This window comes from Oryzias latipes, chromosome 1 (assembly GCF_002234675.1).
Source record: "Oryzias latipes chromosome 1, ASM223467v1".
Taxonomy (NCBI): domain Eukaryota; kingdom Metazoa; phylum Chordata; class Actinopteri; order Beloniformes; family Adrianichthyidae; genus Oryzias; species Oryzias latipes.
The window spans coordinates 23,295,052-23,315,885 of record NC_019859.2 but is presented as its reverse complement, the minus strand read 5'-3'; the positions used below and the strand labels follow the sequence as shown (position 1 = coordinate 23,315,885).

General features: G+C 39.3%; 2 protein-coding genes across 2 annotated transcripts; both read right to left on the bottom strand.

Moving 5' to 3' along the window:
• Positions 1 to 10,129: 10,129 nt before the first annotated feature.
• thumpd1 (THUMP domain containing 1) lies at positions 10,130 to 15,685 on the bottom strand. Its single transcript, XM_004066053.4, has 5 exons — positions 15,222 to 15,685; positions 14,037 to 14,202; positions 13,863 to 13,948; positions 12,492 to 12,654; positions 10,130 to 10,919 (listed from the first exon to the last, which is right to left on the bottom strand). The coding sequence occupies exons 1-5, from the start codon at positions 15,429 to 15,431 to the stop codon at positions 10,624 to 10,626; spliced, it is 921 nt and encodes a 306-aa protein (XP_004066101.1). The 5' UTR covers positions 15,432 to 15,685; the 3' UTR covers positions 10,130 to 10,623.
• A 153-nt stretch (positions 15,686 to 15,838) lies between these two features.
• Positions 15,839 to 20,770, bottom strand: eri2 (ERI1 exoribonuclease family member 2). The gene is made up of 9 exons (XM_011477900.3): positions 20,549 to 20,770; positions 20,223 to 20,284; positions 20,039 to 20,119; positions 19,814 to 19,941; positions 19,555 to 19,717; positions 19,339 to 19,439; positions 18,588 to 18,669; positions 18,406 to 18,494; positions 15,839 to 17,758 (listed from the first exon to the last, which is right to left on the bottom strand). Exons 1-9 carry the CDS (start codon positions 20,569 to 20,571, stop codon positions 16,346 to 16,348), a joined length of 2,142 nt encoding a protein of 713 aa, XP_011476202.2. The 5' UTR covers positions 20,572 to 20,770; the 3' UTR covers positions 15,839 to 16,345.
• Between the last annotated feature and the right edge of the window lie 64 nt (positions 20,771 to 20,834).

The following is a 20,834-nucleotide window of genomic DNA, read 5'->3' as shown; positions in this document are numbered from 1 at the left end:
TACAGCTGGTCAGTACCATTTCCAATCCCATTAAAGTTCTGTGTCCTCTTAAGGAACCCATCTGTGTCTGACATCTGCCTCCAAATTACTTATACATGTGTCACTGCCAAACTTCCAATCCACTCTGGCAGCTGTTATCTAATCCATGAAGATCTTCATTTAAAAAACACACGTGATTAGTAACAGGTTAAACATTTTAATCCATCTTGAATGTACCAGAAACTCATACTACCATCAACTTAAAGTTGCAGCACTGATAAACAATATAAACAGTTGAAAACCCAACTAATGAAGTGGGAAAAGAAGCATAAAAAGGTAACAGAGAATGATGTATAACTAAGAGTTAAAAGTTCAAGAAATCTGCACATTTCACATTCAGTTAATTGTTTGCATTGTTTCTCCCAGTAAAGTCACGCTGGCAACAGTAACAACACAGTAGAGAGATACAGGGGCATTAACTTTTAATTTAGCCTCATAATCTAGAAGCCGTGTTTGTCATGTCCAAACATGAACAGAACTCTTTCTTTAACATCCTAAATGTCTCAAAGAGTAAAACATTTTAAACCCAAGTTTAAAAAAAGAAGTCATTTTCTTCCTTCCAAGTCTTAACAGTTTTTGTTTGAGATCGTATTACCAGAGTTGTCCCAGATTAACTGGCTAACATGGCTCCCGTAAAGTTATTACAAATTTGTTGGTTCAAGCTAGTTAAAAAGTTTTTTTGATCCTTCTTCATAATGTGTTAGCTCGTGTTTTAGTGAAAAGAATTTGTATTTTTCTGAACTTATTCTGATGCAAATCCCATCCTTGGTCAATGATGTTCAAATGTTACAATTCTTTTCACTGTCTTCATTATTTTCTTACATACTTGTACCAGAATAGTTTTACTTCAAGCCAACAAGCAGATATTTTTTTCAGTTCGTTCAAGTCCGGTGTGCAGAGTCCAAACATTTAGAACTGAGAAAAAACATTAGCAGTTTATTTCAAGAAAGTCTCATGTTATGCAATGCAACACCAGAGAACACAATCTGGTGCTTTTGTTCCCTGGTCCCAAGTCCAGGTAAGCGCAGAGTTGTGTCAGGAACGGCATCCGAAGTAAAACTATACCAAATAGCCAAATCAATCACAAGAATCACAAACAGAACGTTCACACCTCGGTTGTGGCCCAGGTTGACAATGACCGCCAATGGTTCTGTTGACCCACAGTGTGCTGTTAGGACACAGAGTGTCAGCTAAAAATTGACTACTGTTGTTAGAATGTCTGTTTGTAGACAAGGCCAGAAAAGAAAAGACAAGAGTATAGGACTTCTGCTACATCACACAGAGGACGTGTTGCACATTCAAGAACAATGAAGAATTAAAATCCACTTGTCATAATTCATTTTAGATTCTCAGAATGGTTTTGTTAGACTGGATGATAAATACAAGAGACACATATTGTGGTTACAACACGACGGTCCTCCTTCAAATCCTGGCCAAGAGAAAACCCAAGTGACTTCCAACCTGAAGGTTTTTTTAAAAAGAATGAACTGCTCAGTTGACCTAGTTACCACCAGGTGGCCACTTATAAAAGTCAAAACAGTTCTTGTTTGCTCAAAATAGTCTAAATTTACAAAAGAAATAAAAATATTACCAATTTCCTCACAAAATCTTATTTCACCTCTGAAAAATGTATGAACTTATAACAAGTAAAGTGGGAATGACCATTTCATTTGTCCAGCTTTAAAAATTTGAAAAACTGGGGTGTGGTCTATTGATTGACAACCTTAAACATTAGCTTTATAACAGAAATCGAAATCATGCATTTAGCTGACATTGTAACTTTTTTTGGTGAGAAAAACCCAAAACAGTCCAACACAAGAAGTGTTAACAGAAATGTAATCAGGTAAAGTAAAGAGAGAAGGATGAGGAAATCGGATAACAAACCCCTATCCATGCCATGGGAATCTGAAAGGACAAGACAGAGTTAATACAGCAAAACTGAGACAGCAGGTTCTGTCTCACTGCAGAAACAGTCTTAGTGGGGATGGAGACGCTTCAGAAGCTGTTCTCAGGGGATGTGGGAGAGTTAGTGGTCAGTCAAGGAAGACAATCCACTAACAGATAGAGTTCCAAACAAAACAAAATCCACTTCACTCACACCAAAAATCAGCAGCACCATAAATAAAAACAGGTCCATAATCCACAAAACCAGGAACCAAGCCAGATTAGATCAAATGTCAATAGGGGGAAAATAATCGGATCCAAGACAGTGGTCAAATCCAGGTATGCAAACTTCACGTCTGATGAACGGATCAAAACAAAAATCTGAGGCATGATTACTGGGGAGGAAACAAGGTGTGATCTGAAGCAGCATGCTGAAAACAGTACCAGTATCACCCTTTTCTGTGCACAATATTAGCTCTGAAGGTTAACCAGGGGAGCAAAGATTTTATAGCTGTAAAGAACATTTTCTTATTCCTGTTTTGGATGCAAAAGCTCCTCACAAGTCCGCTGTGAATGTGTTACATCAGAATAATTCTATGAATGTTGAACCAAACCAACTTCACTGGGAAAATAAACTTTCATTTTCTCAAAACCTGTCAAAGTCTTGTTTGGTCAAAAGTGGAGGTTCACGTTACTCCTTCTCTCAGTCTGCTGTCCGTCTGTTTTCCACCGACTACTTTTCAAACAGTGTCCCCTCACGCTCTGCCTTCATGTCCTTCTGGCCCCACACAGCCACCGCTGTCAAAGTGACTGTCAAGGTTCCGGATCACATATCTCCTACATGTGTCACTTCACAGCCAAATTCGCTGAGATTTAAAGAAAGCACTTTTAGGGTTTGGTTTTCCGATAGGAAGGACAAGTGATAAACCAAAGACAGCAAAGACAATGACTATTTTGCTCAGAAATTCTAATTTTTTTTCCTTCTCAGTAAAATTAACCATCATTTTTATTTCTTTAGCACCTCACCATTTACATAAGCAGAGAAGTTCTGTCAGCAAATCCATTGCAGGTTATTAGAAAAGGAACATCACATCATTAACGGCTCATTTTAACAACACACTCACTCCCACCGCAAAAGCCATAATCCCAATCATCTAAATACGGTGGCAGATTGCTCTCATTTTGGAGGAGCTAACAGGGATGTTTGCAATCAGTGTGAACACTCTCAGCCTACCTGTAGCAATGCAAGAATGGCAGCTAATGGCAGGGAGCGGACAGGCTGTTGGGGATTGATAAGCATTTCTCATTACTGAACTCCATTCACGTAGACCACCGCCACATGTGTGTAATAAACAAATAAGCACAGTCTGTCCGAGAAATAGATGTCCTTAAAATGTATGCTGCTTTCCAAACAATAGAGAGAAAATAAATAATTGATTTTTGCACCAATTTGTGTTATACATGTGTACAGCCAAAGCCAAGGCATATGGAAATGTTACAACCTGGCACATGTCTTAAGGGCATTGAGAAAATAATAGTAATACTGGCCGTCTTTGCACAATAGTTTGGAGGAAATTCCAATTCTTTTGTTTCAGAGCAGACCCACTGGATTAATGCAGTTATCAGGGAAGTAGCACATGCAGAGCTTTTGATTGGACATGATTCACTTTACAAAAACTAAGGGGAGCTAAACAATGAAGTTGCATAAGAACTAAATTCATAGTTTCAGACGGCAACTTCATTTAATTAAAATGACCAAAACATGCCATAAGAAAAGCAAGACCTGAACTTAACTGTGACCATAAAGAGCCTGAAATAATGACACAGACCAGGAGATTTAACTGAAACCAAGCTTTAGGCTATTAGGAAATCTATTAACACCAACCCAGTGTGAACGTTATGGTAAATGGAAAATAGGAGGGCCCTGTGATGACTGACACACTTACAGGATGTACCCCACTTTTGCCAAATGATGAATGGGATAGGCTCTAGGGATGGATGGATGGATGGATGGATGGATGGATGGATGGATGGATGGATGGATGGCTGGCTTTAAATTGAGAGGCCACAAGCAAAACATGACCTAACCACTAAAGGAAACATTGCAACTCTACATTAACTCTGGGGGACAGTAGGTTTTGAATCTGCAGATGGATCACGCAAAGACTCCCAAAAGGTTCAAGCACATTTGGAAACAAGTTCGCCTTTCTCTTTGACTCCTAATATCAAGGATTAAGTTGGGGGGATTAAAACTGGAAATGGTTTGGGAGTGTGGTTGGAACTTTTCCTCGCCCTCGCTCTCCCTCTCCATGAATGGGTAAAACACACTGTACAAAATTCACACTCTCAGGTCTGTAAGAGAACAAATGGAATAAGAAATAATTTCATTTTTGCATTTCTGAGTATTTCTCCTTTTAATTCGCTGTCAATCAAACTGTTGCAAAGACCCTTGGTTTGAATTAAAGAGCCTTTGTGATGTCACAACAGCCCAGTAGCGCATGTGCATTGCACAAGCTTCGTTATCTGCGTGCACAACAGCTCAGGAGCAGGAGAAGAGCAGATGGCACATTGCTGCATTCCCCGCACGTATTTTAAGTGCTTCCCGGGTTGGATTTAGTTGTTGGCCGCACATATTTAAAATTAAACTTAAAGAGCCATTAGCTGTCATGCGCCTAGGGGTGTGAAATGTGTTTTTCGCATTTGTGTTCACTCTCTGACTGAGTTTGAAGGCCTGCTGTCCCGCATCAACCAGACAGGGTGAAAATAAAAACAAGAATAAAATCAGGGGGCCGCTTTGTATTATTGTCTCAATGAAAATAAGATAAATATCATAAAGTTCAGGAGGCCTGAGCAGGCTGGCTCCCCATCCCGTCTGGCCACCAGCTCACCTCCAAGGAGCCGCCATGGTAATCATGATTGCTCCAGCTCTATGGGCCCTGCAACAGACTGTCCACCTTTGACCCTGTGACCTACCTTCGTCCAACAGTAGACAGGATGGGTACTGTTGGGCGACTTGGTTCAGACGGGTACCAAATCGGCTGCACCACTGAAATCTCCCTGTTGCCAGAACTTTGAGGCGCACCCGTCGCTCAAATCGCGCCGCAGGACCTCACATTGCGTCTGTACCATTGATTTATCATTGAAAATAATAACTCCTCATCCTATCTGAACCCTTCCTCTGGGTCCGTGCAGCCAAGAAAAAAGTTCAGCCCCGGCCGCACCTATTTGGAAAATTACGTGTGAATAGCTAATAGTTTCTTTCTGGCATTTCATTGTATTTGTTGGGCGAGTGAATTCAACAATCTGCATCAAATCAGTTCTGAGCCAGAGCCGGTGCTACTTGCTGCGAGACGCAGCTTGCAGAAAGGCGGGATTGAGGGCGGGGCTACTCAGCTTAGCACCAATGGCCACGCCCATGTGGAGGAGATTTTGGAAACAGAGGCTTGAGATACGTAGATGTAAAATGTGGCTTTTTAAAACCTTTAGGTTGTGGGATTTTGGTGAAAAACTTCATAATCATAATTAAAACACCACTGGGAACGTTTGTTATTAAAAAGAAATGGTCATAGGGGGACTTTAAATAAATGGATTCTTTACAAACATGTGAACTGGAAAACAATTGGAATTTTATCGTCAATTTTTTGAGTACAAGCAACAAATTAAAACAGATTAATAACTACAATTTAGATAAATCATATGAGAGATTCACTGATGTGATTGATACCTGGTGAAATTGTGGCTAATATTGTCTGAAGTCTTATTGTTGCATGCACAATATGTATGCTCCTATTGTCACATTCTCTTTGTATTAAAGTAATTGCAAATGGGTTTACATAGTAACTAATCAACCTCTTTCACATTTTTTGGCCTTTGTCCTGGGACACATTGAGAAACATCACATATGCACAGGGAAAGCATGCAAAGTCCAACAAAAAAAGGATTCAGGACCCTATTTTTCGGCACATGTGAATCAAATTCAAAATTACCAGGAATTTGGTTTGATGAGTTTAAATATATTGAGAGAGTAGTTGTTTAACAGCTCAACGGTTTTAGTTTTTTTTTCATGGTTAGCAGGGTTGGAAGTCTGTGAGTGAGGTGAATAAAGAGCTTCAGATTTTGCTGTGGCCCTTGCATCTGTTTGGAGTAGAGGTTTCAGCTGCCTTTACAGTCACACACTTGTTTTGAACAGGAATGCCATGTGGATGAGGATTTCAGCAGTGCCTCTGAAGGCTTTAGAGCCACTGATTCCTGTTTTTAAATCCCATTTTAAAAACAAACCTTTCTTTTTTTTTTAGAACAGCCTGTCTTTAAAATTATACAGTAACTGTTTGTCTCTAAATCTTGTTAATATTCTATTTTGAATTTTTAGTGTTATGTCACTTGAGTGAAGTGTGTCTGTGTGTTTTGTATCCATTGCTTTTAAGAATGAGGGGGGAGAAAAATAAAGACGTTAAAGGCAGAGGAAACACAACCTTTAGAAGCCGGTACAAACGCTTAGACTGTTTAACTCAATAAAGTTCAACTCATTGTTTATTCAAAGCATACATGTTTGATACATTTACCATGATCTTCAAGGCAAAACAATGATGGAATTCTTTACCATTCCCTGGCTCCGAAGCGCCACACAGGGTCTCACTTTTCTGGGGTTTTTAATGACGATAAAAAAGGAATCCGTCTAGAATGATCCAAAATGTCTGAACAGCTGCTCAGATCAGCTAATGTTCAGACCCGTTTGAAGTTTCCAGCCTCCTGATGATTCAAAAGGAAAACTAGGTGAAGGTAGACTTTCTACCCTTAAGGGGTACAAATTCCAGACAGGACAATCATTGTGACCTTGAGCAAAACACTAAACCTCAAATTGCCTGTAGTGTTAAAAAAAAAAAAAATTTTAGACAAAAGTTTCGGCTAAATGCCAAATTAGAAGGGTTTCTAGCACTCCATAAGTAATAATAGTTCTCAATAAGGCTGCAAAAATATAGGATCAGATTCTAAATACAATTGTTGAAAAAGCCACGACAGAATTGAAGTGCTAAAAAGAACATGGCATCCACTGCAGGATGCACTTCCCGCTCTGTCTTGATTTACAAATGCTTCACAATCAGGAAAAGTTGTCTTTTTTCTGCATTTCTGTTTTACAGACTCAGTCATAAGGGGATTCTGTGTCACTTCAACAGAACTGCTTTTTGGATGTAGAGAGACAAATGAGACCCCGGAGAGCAATACTTAGCCGCTTATAAAGGTCAGATACGTAGGCACACCTATGGTTGCTAATCCTGACCCGAGGGAGTGTGTGTGGATGTGTGTGTGTGTGGATGTAATTGTTTCACAGGCCTGCGACATTTAAACCTGAATGAGAGTGCAATCCTGTTTGGCAGACCAGGGAGTATGTGATATATGCAATTGACTAGAAAATCAGTTCGCTCCGGAGCCCAGAGGTTTAATTAAACATGGCCTTGGGGGTAATTATAACATTAGAAGCTTTTTTCCCCACTTATTTTGACAATATCACCTATTTTGTTTTACTTCATTAGACGATGAAAACGTTTCTAAGTGTGGCTCATTTTGTAGAAATGTGTTTTTTATAGCTTATGTACATTTCTTTTAATGCATCACCAACATTGGAACAAATGAATACAATCTCATCTCCTAAAATGTGCTCGTACTGCTGTCAACATAAGCACTGGCCAGGCAGCAGACACATTATTAGCAGGTGTCGGTGTGAGCTTGTTAAAGAGGCTAATTGGTAATTCACTAATAATAAATCCTTGTTTTTGCTTCGCATCATCAGGGCTGCAGGCTTGGGAGAAGACCTCAGCGACTGAGCCACCCGAGAGCTGGCAACCACCCAATTTGTGAGTCTTAGCACAAAAAATGGTGCAGATAATGACGGGCAGGTCACAGTTACAGTTCAAGCTGTGGGGGGGGAAAAAGAGCAAAAAATGGATTCAGAAATCCATTAAAGCTCGAGTGTGTGTCTCACACAACATGGAGTGTGTGGGCATGACTAATTAAACCATCATCGTCGCTTGTGTTTTTCTCCAAAAGTGACATTTAGGCACTCCTAAGGTCTGTAATTTACAGTTTCTGCTTACAGCTGGTTTATTTGAATACAAAAGCATTCAACTAATATAATCTTTTCTGTTTTTTCATGAATTAAAACATTGCTGTCATTCTGTATACTGAAACCTTCAGGCAAATATTGTTTTAATGTTTTAACACGTTTCAAAATATCAACACTTTCATTTACTATGGAGAAGCCTCGAAAGTTCTAACATTTCCCCATCAAATGAAAAGCTCATTCAGTCTACAGGAAATTCTTAAATAAATACTTGCTTTACAGACTATGAAGCTTAAAAGAACATTTAAAGAACATCTGTCATTTATTGATTTTTCCCCACAGAATACCATTTTCAAATGTTTCTTCCTTTGAGACAAAAATGGAATTAGGAAATTCTAATGTAGATTAAACGTTTGGAGAGAAATGATTGAAAGATGCACAAAATCTGAAGTGTTTTATGAAGCCCACAAGCTAGTAAGACAGGCTTTAACTCCATCTTGTGGCTTAAACATATATAACCAGTAATGCTGCATGGAGTTAATAGCTTTGTCCTCACTGGAAGGAAAAAGTTTTCAAAAACTGAGCAAAAACAAAAAATGGGCCCAACTTTATATGAATGTTTTTAAATAGGGTCAATGAGAAAGTCCTTGTCTAACGATAGAGCAAAACTAGAGAGTCTGTTATTCCGCTTAATACACTGTAAAACGTGAGTCTTAAGAAAAGACCTTCTTTAAGACAAAAATGTCTTATTGTCTGCCTTGCAGGAAAAGTAATTTTATGGAGAAAGATTTTCATAGCAAAATATAGTTGGAGAAAAAAACATCTCTTACTGACAAGTATTTTTTCTTCATATAAGAAATCTTTGTAAGATCTCATTTTATTTTTTACCACACTGGCTGGCTGTTTTATTTTTTAACTTTATACATTTTATTTTACATTTTAAGAAAGTTTGACCTATTTTTAGAGGGCCTTGCTTTGTTTACAGTTAACAAAGCAGTAAATACTGTGTATACTCTACAGCGTTTAAAGTAAACGACAATGGATAAAAAGGGTCTTAAATAGTAAGACGTTTGAAATCCTAAATCACTGAGTAAAGCACTAAAGCACTAGAAACTCTTTGTTCATTTTCTTCTGTTTAGTCCCTTTCAGGGTCACAGGGCCACTTGTGGGCACTAGTCTCTCGCAGGGCCACAACCACACACCCATTCACACTCACACTCTCACCTAGGGGCAATTTAGAATAACCAAGGAAGCTGGAGAAAACCCACGCATGCACAGGGAGAACATGCAAACTCCACACAGAAAGATCCCCCATTGGTGTTCTGTTTCAGGTCCCCCAGGAACCAGGCTTCCTTAGTGTGAACAGAGAGTGCTAACCACTGGGCCATCGTGCAGACAGAAACTCTAAAAATTGAAATCCATTTTTGTTTATAATAAATTAAAGCAACTAAACAATCTGAAGAGTGGATTGGGAGCCAAAAGAGTCTTAAAGGAGCAGAACCAAAAGAAAAGAGCCAGAATTCCTATCATCCCTATGCAGTGGAGGTGTCTTTGTTTGCATTGTTGCTGTGGTCACATTCCTTTAAACACAGGGGGGACATTTTTTGGTCAGTTTGGTAGAACATTTCATTCACTGACATTTGCTATCAGACACTGATTTACGAACCAAACATTTTTTTATATAAATACATTTATCCACACATTCAGCGCAGATAGGCCTATATTCATTTAGCAGTAGCACAAGAGATTTCTTTTAAGAAATTTGCTATTTTAGAAATTTCTTTTTTATACTAATCATGCAAACAAACTATTTGCTCTACAATATTTTATACATGAAATGTCACTCTGTGACAACTACATTATGATTATTAGTGAAACAGATTTTGGAAATCATAAGTTTTATTGCTACACGACTTAACACACATTATTCTTATGACACACTGGTCTTTTTGGCTCCATTCTGATGCAATGTGGTAGTCTGACCAATATATGTCCCTAGTTTCTGTGTCAAATGCTTTACAACCCTGAACCATTTCAATACAATTTGATTCATTTTGGTTCAGAAAGCTTTGGTTTTTCCATCACTACTTTATTGCAGTATTAATCAAATCTAATTTAAAAACACAATGAGTAGACAATATTGGGAAACTTGTTTGACTCAGTTGTTTCTTTAATTCAGGAAGTCGTTTGGAAAACAACAAAAAAGCACAGATATCAAATATGACCCGAGTCTTAGGATGGCTTCTCTGGGTGGGCTTCCACTCAGTATTATTTGACCAGGTTGATCCCTGATTGTGTCTTGAGGGTCAACATCCAAACTGAGAAAAATATTCCATTTTTTAAAGATAAAAACATGAAAATTAGAAACATTGAAAGAATTAAAACAGGCATCTGAGAAACACAGAGCTGCAAAATGTTACTATGTACGGTTTATTCTAAACAGCTGCATCTGAAATGGAGCCGAGGTCGGATCCCAGTTTAGTCTACAAATATTCACGGATGTTAAAAAAAATGAGATGGAGACCCTTCTAAATCTTTTTACGCCTAGTTTTTGGAGAAACCAGATTATCATTCCATTTCAAAACAAATCACTACAATAACAGTTAACATCTTAACAAGAGTGTTTCCAAGAACGTGGAGTCTCATTTGCCTCCGTTTTCAGGCTCTTCGTTGTTCTGCGACACATTTTCTTCCTCCATTTCTGTCGTCTCCTCTTTGTCCTTCACCCCTCCGTCGTGCTTCTCCTCCTCCGGCGTGTCTGTGACGGGCTTTGCTGGCTCATCTTCTTTCACTACTTCCTGAACGTTGTACTTTCTGTAAAGCGTATAGTCTTTTACTACACTGATACAACACACAGCTTTGATGACCTCGACAATGATGGTCAGTTCAGGGTTGGTCAAATCCACTTTGTTTTTCGGGTTTAGCTTTCCCACAATGCCTGTAGAGTTTAAAAAAACAACAGACATGAAAAGGTGAGGCTTTGTTGCAATGATCTAGCACAAGTGGTCCTCATAAATACAGAATATCGGCACAATATCAGTGTCTGTAGGTGTGAAGAATATTGCAAATATGTCTCACTGAAACACTTCTGCTTTGACTATCCAGCCATTATGATTGTGAATTCATCAGTGCACCCACAACAGACTTCAACACATTACAACAACCTGTCAGTTTACCCGTCTGTTTGCAGGACAAAGATTTACCCCCTAAGACCTCCCCTCCTACACTATTTTACACACCACCTGTAGCTCAGACACTAGTGTATAGCTCCTGGTGTTATCCTGAGTTCTACTGAGAAATGGATGGATCACAAAAAAAAATGTCTTAATTTGATCTACGTTAGAGAAAACATTGTCCCTTTACAACGATGTCCACACAACAAAACTAGACTGCATTTGACCACTGAATGGACCCGATTCTCAGACAGTAAAAAGCTGAGGGACATACATGACTGATTTACCCATAATACTGTTCTTATATCCTTTTTTAAATCAAGTGAGCTGTCGTCAGGAAACGTTTTAATTATTGCTAGTTTGATTTTTGGTCAATCTTGGAGTGAAGAGTTAAGCAGTTTTGTGAGTTTTCATGACTGTTACTCTTTTTAACAAATAAAAACAAGGGCCTAAATATCTGAAATTTCCAATTTCCGTCAGCCAACACGTGTTCAAAGAAGTTGTGTTTTTGGTGTTTTTAACATGTTCCTCTGGCATTTATCTGATGATGGAGGACATGCATAAAGAAAATTAAGCTAAATGTTACTTTTCTTTATTTAAATCATTGAGAATCAGGAGCAGACAAAAAAAATCATTAAAAAAGAGCTTATTTGTGACAGAAAATACGATTGGCCGGCCACAAGCTGGCTGCTCCGCTCCATTCTGATAAATCCACTTATAGACAAATGGATCCACATACGTTCTCGTTTTCCTCGTCTGAGCTGGTATCTGGCTCAAAACTGGATCACTTCAATATTGCTCGCCATTGCTCGTACCACTATTGTTAGCTTGGGGGTGTGAAGGGCTTGCAGCAGAGGGGAAGGGGGGTGGGGTTGCTCTCAGCTAACTATCCTGCTGCAACTCGGAGGCTAATTTCTAATGAACTACCTCTGCTGTGCAGAAACTGACACTTTTTTTTAAGTTTGAAGTGGTGACTTCAAGGCCCACATTTAGCATGTTCAAACTCTGGGGCATGTTAGGACACTAAATAGTGGAAACCTATTGTGGGCAGATGATTCATTGGTCTTCAACCTATAAATAACACACATCCATGTGATCCCAGCAGACCGGAGTGTGTGTACGTCCTTGAAAATCTGTTTTCTGTTGCTCCCATTTACTCTTTTGGCCTGTCAAGAGCTAATTAGCCCCCTGATTGGCAGGACCTGTAAGAACAGCATCCTGGGTTCAGAGGTGCTCCTCAAACAGAGTAACATGTTGTCCTGTGAAGGTGTGAGGTCTCCCACAGTAGATAAACTCATCATTTAACATCATTACATACAGGCCGGGTTGGTGTCTACCTGCGATAGATTTGATGATCTCATCTCTCTTGTTGTGGCTGCTGTTACGAGCCTTGAAAGCAATTTTATACGTCGCACAGTTGGGGGTTTTGAACCATGGCTCCAAGTATGTAGTCAGGTATTTCACCATGTCCTCCTGGAAGGCCTTGCATGTTCCAGTGACCTAAGGGGGTAAAAAGAAGTCAGAATGGTGCATTTTGGAACCAAAATCAAGCAGTTTGAGGTCCAACTACAATGAATTTGAACATTTCTTTTGTAAATACAAGTCGGTGATGAAATGAGAAAAGTGGAAACAAAGTGGGAGTGCTGGGATCTCCTCTTGGAGGAATCTCAATGAGAAGACAAAGTGTTTGGGTCTTCAACCTTCTATGGGGCGCTAAGAAGAATAAAAGCACTGTTTTCATGTTCTCCCCACAATTATGCAATTTATTTACTGAATGTTTTCTTATTTGAAGATTATAAATTTTGGAATTAAAAAGTAGATTTTTCTCCGAACATTAACTTAAATTGTATCTACTTTTGACAACAGCACATGAACTTATTTCTAAAATAAAATACACCCCGTGTTAAAATCAAAGTGTCCCGTTGGAGCACGAGGAAATGTAAAAAAAAAAAATAATGAGAAAAAAGCCAAAATGGCAATTTTTCTATTGCCTATTTTTTCTATTGCCTATTGCCTTTGTCAGCCTTTATCCTTTTTCTATTTTTAGTACAAAATTTCAGTATCCAATAGAAAAATACATATTCATATTTAAAATCAACTAGACTCTGTTGTTCAGCAGGAAAACCAGTTGTAATAATGAACAGTTGGCATTGGACTGCCATCACGTCACTCAATGATCTGAAATGTGTGCATTTTGGAGGCGTGCTAAACCAAAGGAAGCCTCCTGATTTAGTGTGATGTCAGCAGTACTAGAAAAAAAAGATATTTACCCACCAATATAAGACCAACTATGTTAAAAAGAACATTTGTAACTACTAAAATTAATTTAAAAATTAATGTTCAAAAGTTCATATTTATTTAAATGATCAGCTCTTTTTTCAAAGTCAGGGAGCCAGAATGGAAGGTTAACAGAGGCTTTGGAGCCACAGGTAGCAGAACCCAGACTTTAGGTGCTGGAAACAAGCAGAACAAGTTCAATATTTGGGGCAACAAGACCAAACTGCGGTTTGACATAAACAACAGATTTGTCTTTATTTTAAAAATTTTTTTTGAAAAACTTTAGATCTCAATATAATATTTAACGTCAAAGAATAATTCTCACAACTTAAATGATTTTTCCTCAGAAAACCCTATATGAGCATTATTTTCAATTTTCAAATGACAACATGTTGCATAAACCTGTTTCAACTAAGACGGTTGATGCTTACAGGCAGCATTCGGAGGATCACGCGAGACTTCTTTTTCTTGCTGGTGTGCAGGTCAGTCAGGATCTGATGAATGAGCTTGTCAGGTTCTACGACAGACGGAGAAAAAGTCATCAAACCGAGGAAAACCCCAAAAAATATGTCACAATGGAAAACAATTCTAAAAATAATCCTGACCCATATTTTGCGTTTTGATGAAAATGACATTGTTGGCTCCACTTTCCAGCGCCTGGAAACGTCTCTCCTGTTTAGTGTTGGATGCTTGCAGCTGTGCAACTTCCTTCTTCAGCGCAACATCGACGTCTTCTTCTTCTTCGCTGCTGCCTCCGTTTGCATTTGGCAGCTAAGATGGCACACATGTTATTGTCACAAACTTCCAAAAGACAATCATTTATTGAATTGAACAGATTTTTTCTACTTGCTCTACTATTCAGAACAACAAGAAACCAAACATTTGACCTCTCAGCTTTTGGAGAACAGTCAAAAACGACAAACAAATCTGGAATCAGTTCATCAAAATATATTTACTTCCTGATTTCTATTGAGTAAAAACGCAATCTCAAAAAGTACATAAAGCCATTCTGAGAACGTTCAAGGGTTTTATCCAGGTCTTTTCGCTTCATAAGGGTCTGAAATAAATGTAAGAAAAGGGGTTGATGGGAAATTAGCCGAGGCTAATCAACCCTTAGTTACACTCTCTCCCACTGGCTTATAGCACTTCACAAGCCCAAGCTAACATTGGCTATCAAAAAAAAATCCAGCTGGACAGTTTCAAATCAGACGAGGAAAATTAATCCATGTGTCTGCAAGAAGTGGATGCATCCAAACCAGAGCAGAGACTTTGACCCAACCATGGCAGCTTCTGCCTCACAAAGCTGAGCTTTTTACAAAAATGTGTCTACTCCTGCTTCATCACGACTTGAATAAACAAATATTCAGCAATGCAGCTTTAATCTCATGATTTCTCCGGTCCTCCATTATGAATAAATGCTACCAGAACATGTTAAAAAGACTAAAAACACGATTTTCGTTGGAGTGGGTCTCTACAGACATCTAAAATCCGACTTTCTTTGATTGATTGTGTTTGAAACAGAGATGTTTGCAACAATGAAAAAGCAAAAGAGAGTATCTGCTGATTGAAATGGCTGTCAGAACTTTTTCAATGTCCCAGACTTTTTTGTTGTTGTCATCTTTTGAGGGACAAGCAAGGGCCTTTAAAATCGTAGAGACGGCCCTGCTCCTCCTCCTGCCGAAGAATAATAATAATAATTCATTACAAATAAACCCCGCGGATTGTCTGCATGTGTTGAGACTTGAAGCTCCGCCGTAAGTTACTCACAGACAGACTCGGAGCACACCTACCTTCTCCGGCCCATAGAGCTTCTCGGCGTACTCATTGAGCAGGTCCAAGGCCTCCGCCGTGCACTTTCTCTGGTTCATGTTGCAGGTGATGAGGATCCCCTGCATGCCCACCTCTAGCTCCCGGGAGCCCTTCCACCGCTTGCTGTTGTTGTGGCCGGCTACAAAGCGCTTCTTGCTTCGCTTCCTGGAGTCGGTTTGCGCGGCCGACATGTTACCTACAAGCTTTCGAGCCGACTGGAGCTGAGAGTTTAAGCTGCCGCCTGTCTTTACGGGAAACGTTAGCCGTTCGCCAAATCAAACAAGTCACCAAGTCGGGATTTACAAAACAAAACAAAATAAGTTCGACTGATGCAAGAGTATATAAGAACGGGGCAAATGATATGTTTGTGCGCCTTACTGTCCTCACGTGCGCTCAAGGAGGGACGTCAGTCACAACATTGAACGTTAGTTATCTTGTACGGCGTGTCAGGAAGGACAAAATTAGGAGACCAACTCAAAAGCCAATTCAGGGCGAATTTTTTTGAGTTTTATGTTTAGGTATTGTTTTATTTCAAATACTAACCAAAAATATTTTACCATCACAAAGTAAATGGAAAAAGTACAAGTAGACAAAAAGATCCCCTTTTTATTTATTTCATTTGACTCATTTATACATTTCATACTGAAAAGACAATGAAGTTATGTTTAATAAGGTACTTTTTATTTAACTCCATTTCATAAACAGTTTAAAATTGATTAATAAAAATATATTCCTAATAAAAACTAAATTTCATAGTTTAAAATTAAGTAGTAAAAATATATTCCTAATAAAAATAACATTTACAAATCTCAAAAAACTTAAAAGCTTACACATTCTTAAAATTTTAAAGACCAAATTTAATATTAATTGATGAATACATAGTTTTGTTTGTTATTTTAAATCTAAAGCTGAAATCTGTTGTACATATTTACATCTGTAGTTAATTGTTATTAATTTAAAAAACAAAACAAATATCCAAAACTACATTTCTTTGATTGCCATAGTTAGGTCACTTTTCTCAAAAATATGTTACAAAAAACTCGTAAAAAGTTCATAAAGTAATGATTGTAATGTTTTTGATGTGTGACTGGTTACAGCTTGATCTTCAACAGCTCTTTCTTAGCTGAGCTCTGTGTGGCTGATAGTGAGATAGAGAGGAGTTTGTCTGACAAAATGACACAGAAGACCTGAAAACAGCAGCTCCCCCTGAACTAGTCTGCATCAGAGCTGACTCCCACTTAAAAAACTCACACCTTTTCTCCATCTTGCCTTTTCCACCTGAGCGGCGGACCGGACAGCAGTAAAACCCTCTTCCGTGGTTTGGACCACCGTTCGACACAACCTGCCGCTTTGCACGCCTGCCACAGGCGCACAGTGGGGAGGTCACCTTTTGCCCTCTAGTTGTCCCGGAGACACGGGAATTGTTAACACGAGAGAAGGAATTGGTTGATAACGTGGTGAGGACGTTGTTGGGTGTGTGGAGAGAACCAGATGATGCACGTGAAGGGAAAGAAGCGGCGGTGCGTTTTTCCGGTTCAGAGTAAATGATAAAAGGTGAACTCAGAGGCCTGACGGGTTTAGTGATGGCTGGTTTGGGTTTAGAAGAAAGAACATTTGGGCTGAAAATGTTTTGTGAGATCACACAACTTGTCCCAACTACATCCGTCATCTTATCTTTGTGGGAATCATCAAACTTCCCTTGCATTTTTGGGGCAGGGCCAGTTTTACACTGATTTTGTTTCCCCCATCTAACAGGTTTAGGAACAGCAAAACAGTGATTGGACTTTAAAAGATTTGTCATTTCCTTTTTGGATGTAGATGTGAAAATGTTATTTTCACAGGTTACTGAATTCTGTAAAATATTTTGAAGGTTCTTCTGCACAACAGCCCCACGCTCCTTTAATTTGACCTCCACTATGGCACAATTCCTGGATGAGTGTGAATTGTCAGACTCTTCCTCATCATAGATCCCAGTATCAACATCTAGCACTTCAGTATCATCGTCTACCTCATTTCCTCCACACTCCAACACAACATCATCATATGAACCACAACGCTCTTCTAGGTCCACGAGAAGCTCCACATCCTCCACGTCATCCGCAGACACTGTACTGGAGGGCTGATTTACTTGAGGTCCATCAGTCAAGCAGCTAATAGTGGTGGAACACAAAACATGGCTGCTGCTGTTGTGTGTTGAGTGAAGGTTCATGGGAGCAGAGAGGCGGGCACCAGTACCTGGGGTGTGAGTGTGACCCCACAGCGCTGCTGCTGGGACGTTCAGTAGCGTCTTTGGGGAAATGAGGCTTTCGAACTTTTGAACGGACAGCGAATCGGAGCCCGCCGCCACGACCGAACTTTCACTCTTCTTCTTTAGAAACGTCTGTTGTTGACAAAGTTTAGCACAAAGCGGTTTGCTGGTGGACGGCCCGGTTTCATTTTTGCTGACGGTCAGTTTTTCTTTTGTGTTGTTCGTCAGACGGGTAGCGTTTCCCGTCACCCCTTTGACCACGACTGGAGTCTAATAGAAGACAACGTATATAATCAGCAGCTATGAAAATAATAAAAGCTACACTTTTCTAAAATTAACAGATCTGTAGGTTCAAAAAAAGATTCATTTGTATTTTTTTGAAGTATCTGTTGGGCTGGTATAAAAAAAAAGTAGTCAATGTTCAATGAATCTATACTTAGAAAATCAAAATCAGTTATTCAAATCTAAAGCCATCAATTAATTGTTTAAGGGGGAAAAGCTGCATTCTGATTGGCTCAGTTTACATCACTAATTTTGGGAAAAGTGTATTTTATAAAAGAAAAATCAGATAAAACATTTTTCATATAAAAAAACTAAACTAAATCAAATCACAGACTTACAAATTGACTGTTTTACAGTAGGAATTCTCAGTGCTACCAATTGACATTGACAGATTTCCTTTGTTTCCATTTTGTTTTTCTGATCAACCACAAATCTGTACAAATGTAAGTAAATCTCTTTTTACTGATTTACTTCAGCTCAACTTCTTATTTGCGTTTTTTTATTCTTTCAAATAGCTTTCTGAGGAACATATTTATTTCATACAAACAAAGACAAAAAAGAAAGAGCTCTCAACAGTGTCTGCTCGGATTCCAGGCGTCAGAGCTGGTGAAGGCAGCCATCGGGTGGGCACTCACCCTGTCCAAACTCCGAGTGATCTTCATGACACAGCCGTCCCTCATCATTTTGGCTGCCAGCCGAGCTGTATTTCTGGCATCATCCAAACCTGATGATGAGGTGAGAGGGATGGAAAAGCTCATTAAAGAAAATTTCATTGAGCAGCTTGGTATGTGGAGCTATTGATAACAAAAGTAGATACCAGAATGCTCTCTGCCATCAAACTGTAATCCTAGATCCTGCAGTGCGCCGTTCAGGCCTTTGGGTTTCCTGTTATACCAGAGCTGGAGAGAAAAAGAAGAAAAAGAGCTGAAGGAGCCATTCAGGCAAGAAGTGGTGGATGTTTATCAGACAAAGTACAAAAACCTCTAAACATTTTGATTCTTGTTAAAAGAAAATAGTTATCACAGTTTCTGTAACCCAGAAAAAAATTGTTGTTGCCATAAAATGTTCAATCAGATATGAAGTTTGAATATAACTATCATTTGACAATATGCCCTTGTATATTAAACATGTTAAAGTCCCACACTGATCATCCTTTTGTGCATTTCAAAAGCATTCCCACTGGTCTTTTAATTATGACTATTCCGTTTTTAGCCTAAATCAAAAACCTGTGTTGTTTTGGAGGACATAGTTTCTGCAGAGCAGCAGCAGAAGTTCTCCTCCGAGTTGTGTTGGCCGTGTGTAGCCCCGCCCTCATTCCCGTCACCCATGACTGAGCTATCCGTTCTGCTTCTAATTCACAACGATTTGCATAAAAAAATAATAATTCGGAAATGCAATTTGGAGATGATTTTTTTCATATACATGTCCTCAATCATCAGAAAAATGCCACAAGAACGTGCTAAAAACACCAAAAACGTGATTGTCATCAGCGTGGGTCCTAAAGGATTCATTAATAAAGCTTATAGGTAGAACTAAAACGTAAAAGATGTGCATCAGCCGGCTCTTACCCTGTAAGTACTTCTCAGGTCGATCCAGTTGTTGAAGACATCAGGTTTGTGAAGCTGTTTGCGTTTACATTCATACTGCAAGCAAACTCCAAGATCCCAGTCTAATGCACAGTAGAGTGGGACATTAAAAATCCCCCTGGCAGCTGTTCTTCTGAATCAAACATTCAATACTTGCAGCCGTGTGAATGAGAGAGTCACACGTAGGTGAACATTTACCTGACCATGTGAGGAACGTGCAAAGCTTTTGTGTAGACAAAGAGGAAGAAGATCCCTGTTGTTTGTTAGGAAAGGTGAATCCCATCTCCAGCTGCAGGCTCTGTAGCCAGCGGGTGAAGCGTGACAAGCATATCTGAAGGGGGAGACCAGCTTCCACCTGCACCTGTGAGCAAAAGCAAGCAGAGCCATGTCGATGGCGTGTCAAATCATGAGGCTGATCAGTTACAGGACTCAAATAGTTGTATGCGTGGGTAGAAACCTGCGTAATTCCGGTCAGCTCAGTGCAGAACTCAGAAAGAGTAGGGTGCTCCTGGGGCTGAACAAAAGTGTGAAACTCGGAATCGATGTCCCCCGTGGAGGTGTTTAGCAGGACAGCTGGGAACTCAACTGCAGGGAAAACAAAGAAGAGTTCCTGGTATCGTCATGGTGATGACAGCCAGCCATTAAGAGGGAAAAATGCTCAGCCTCCAAAAGTGCTGCTTACTGATTTCTTGACTGGAGGTGTTTTTCTCCCTCCAGCAAGTGGACTCAAAGTCGATCACAATCAGGTATGAAAATATTTGATCTAGTAGTAGTGAGAAGCAAGTAAAATAAATAAATACAATTATAGGTCAAGCAGGAAAAGACGTATGTGTAGTGGATGAAAAAAATCAAAGGATCACACTCACTTGATATAACTTTTTTGGATGCAGAAACATGTTTCTTCCTCTGCCTCACTAATCCTAATTTCCTGTGGGGAGAACTGGAGGTTAGCCAGTCTAAATGCTACACGGCCAGCTGGTTCAAATAGTTCTGAGCTACACATTTCCCTCAAACCTAACTAAGTTACTCTGATGCTATTTGGAAATCGCTTCTGCAACAGCGTTAACTCAAATTCGGAAAGCATTGTGTAGTTTCGAGAATATTGTTTACACTCAAGCCATTTTCCAAACAAAGAAAGACCGAAGTTGGAGCTAACAAACAATTACCACAACTTTCATGCTAATTGACTTACTTTGCTAGTTTCTTTGTAGACATGGTTGTTACCTAAATGGAATCTGGAGTCATATTTGCCATCATTATCTTAAAAAATTGTTAATGTGTATAATCAACCACAGAGAATCTGTTCTCGTGATCCCGCTTCTCTTTTCAAAACGCGCCTGAGCTTCACTCTGAAGTTGATTAGTTGCCTCTGTAAGTACACGAAGTCGAACTCATTTAACACATGATAGCGAAATGACTGTAAAAAATAGCAGCTCTTGTTCCGGTTTTTAGACGATACTTTCAAAATAAATTTATGC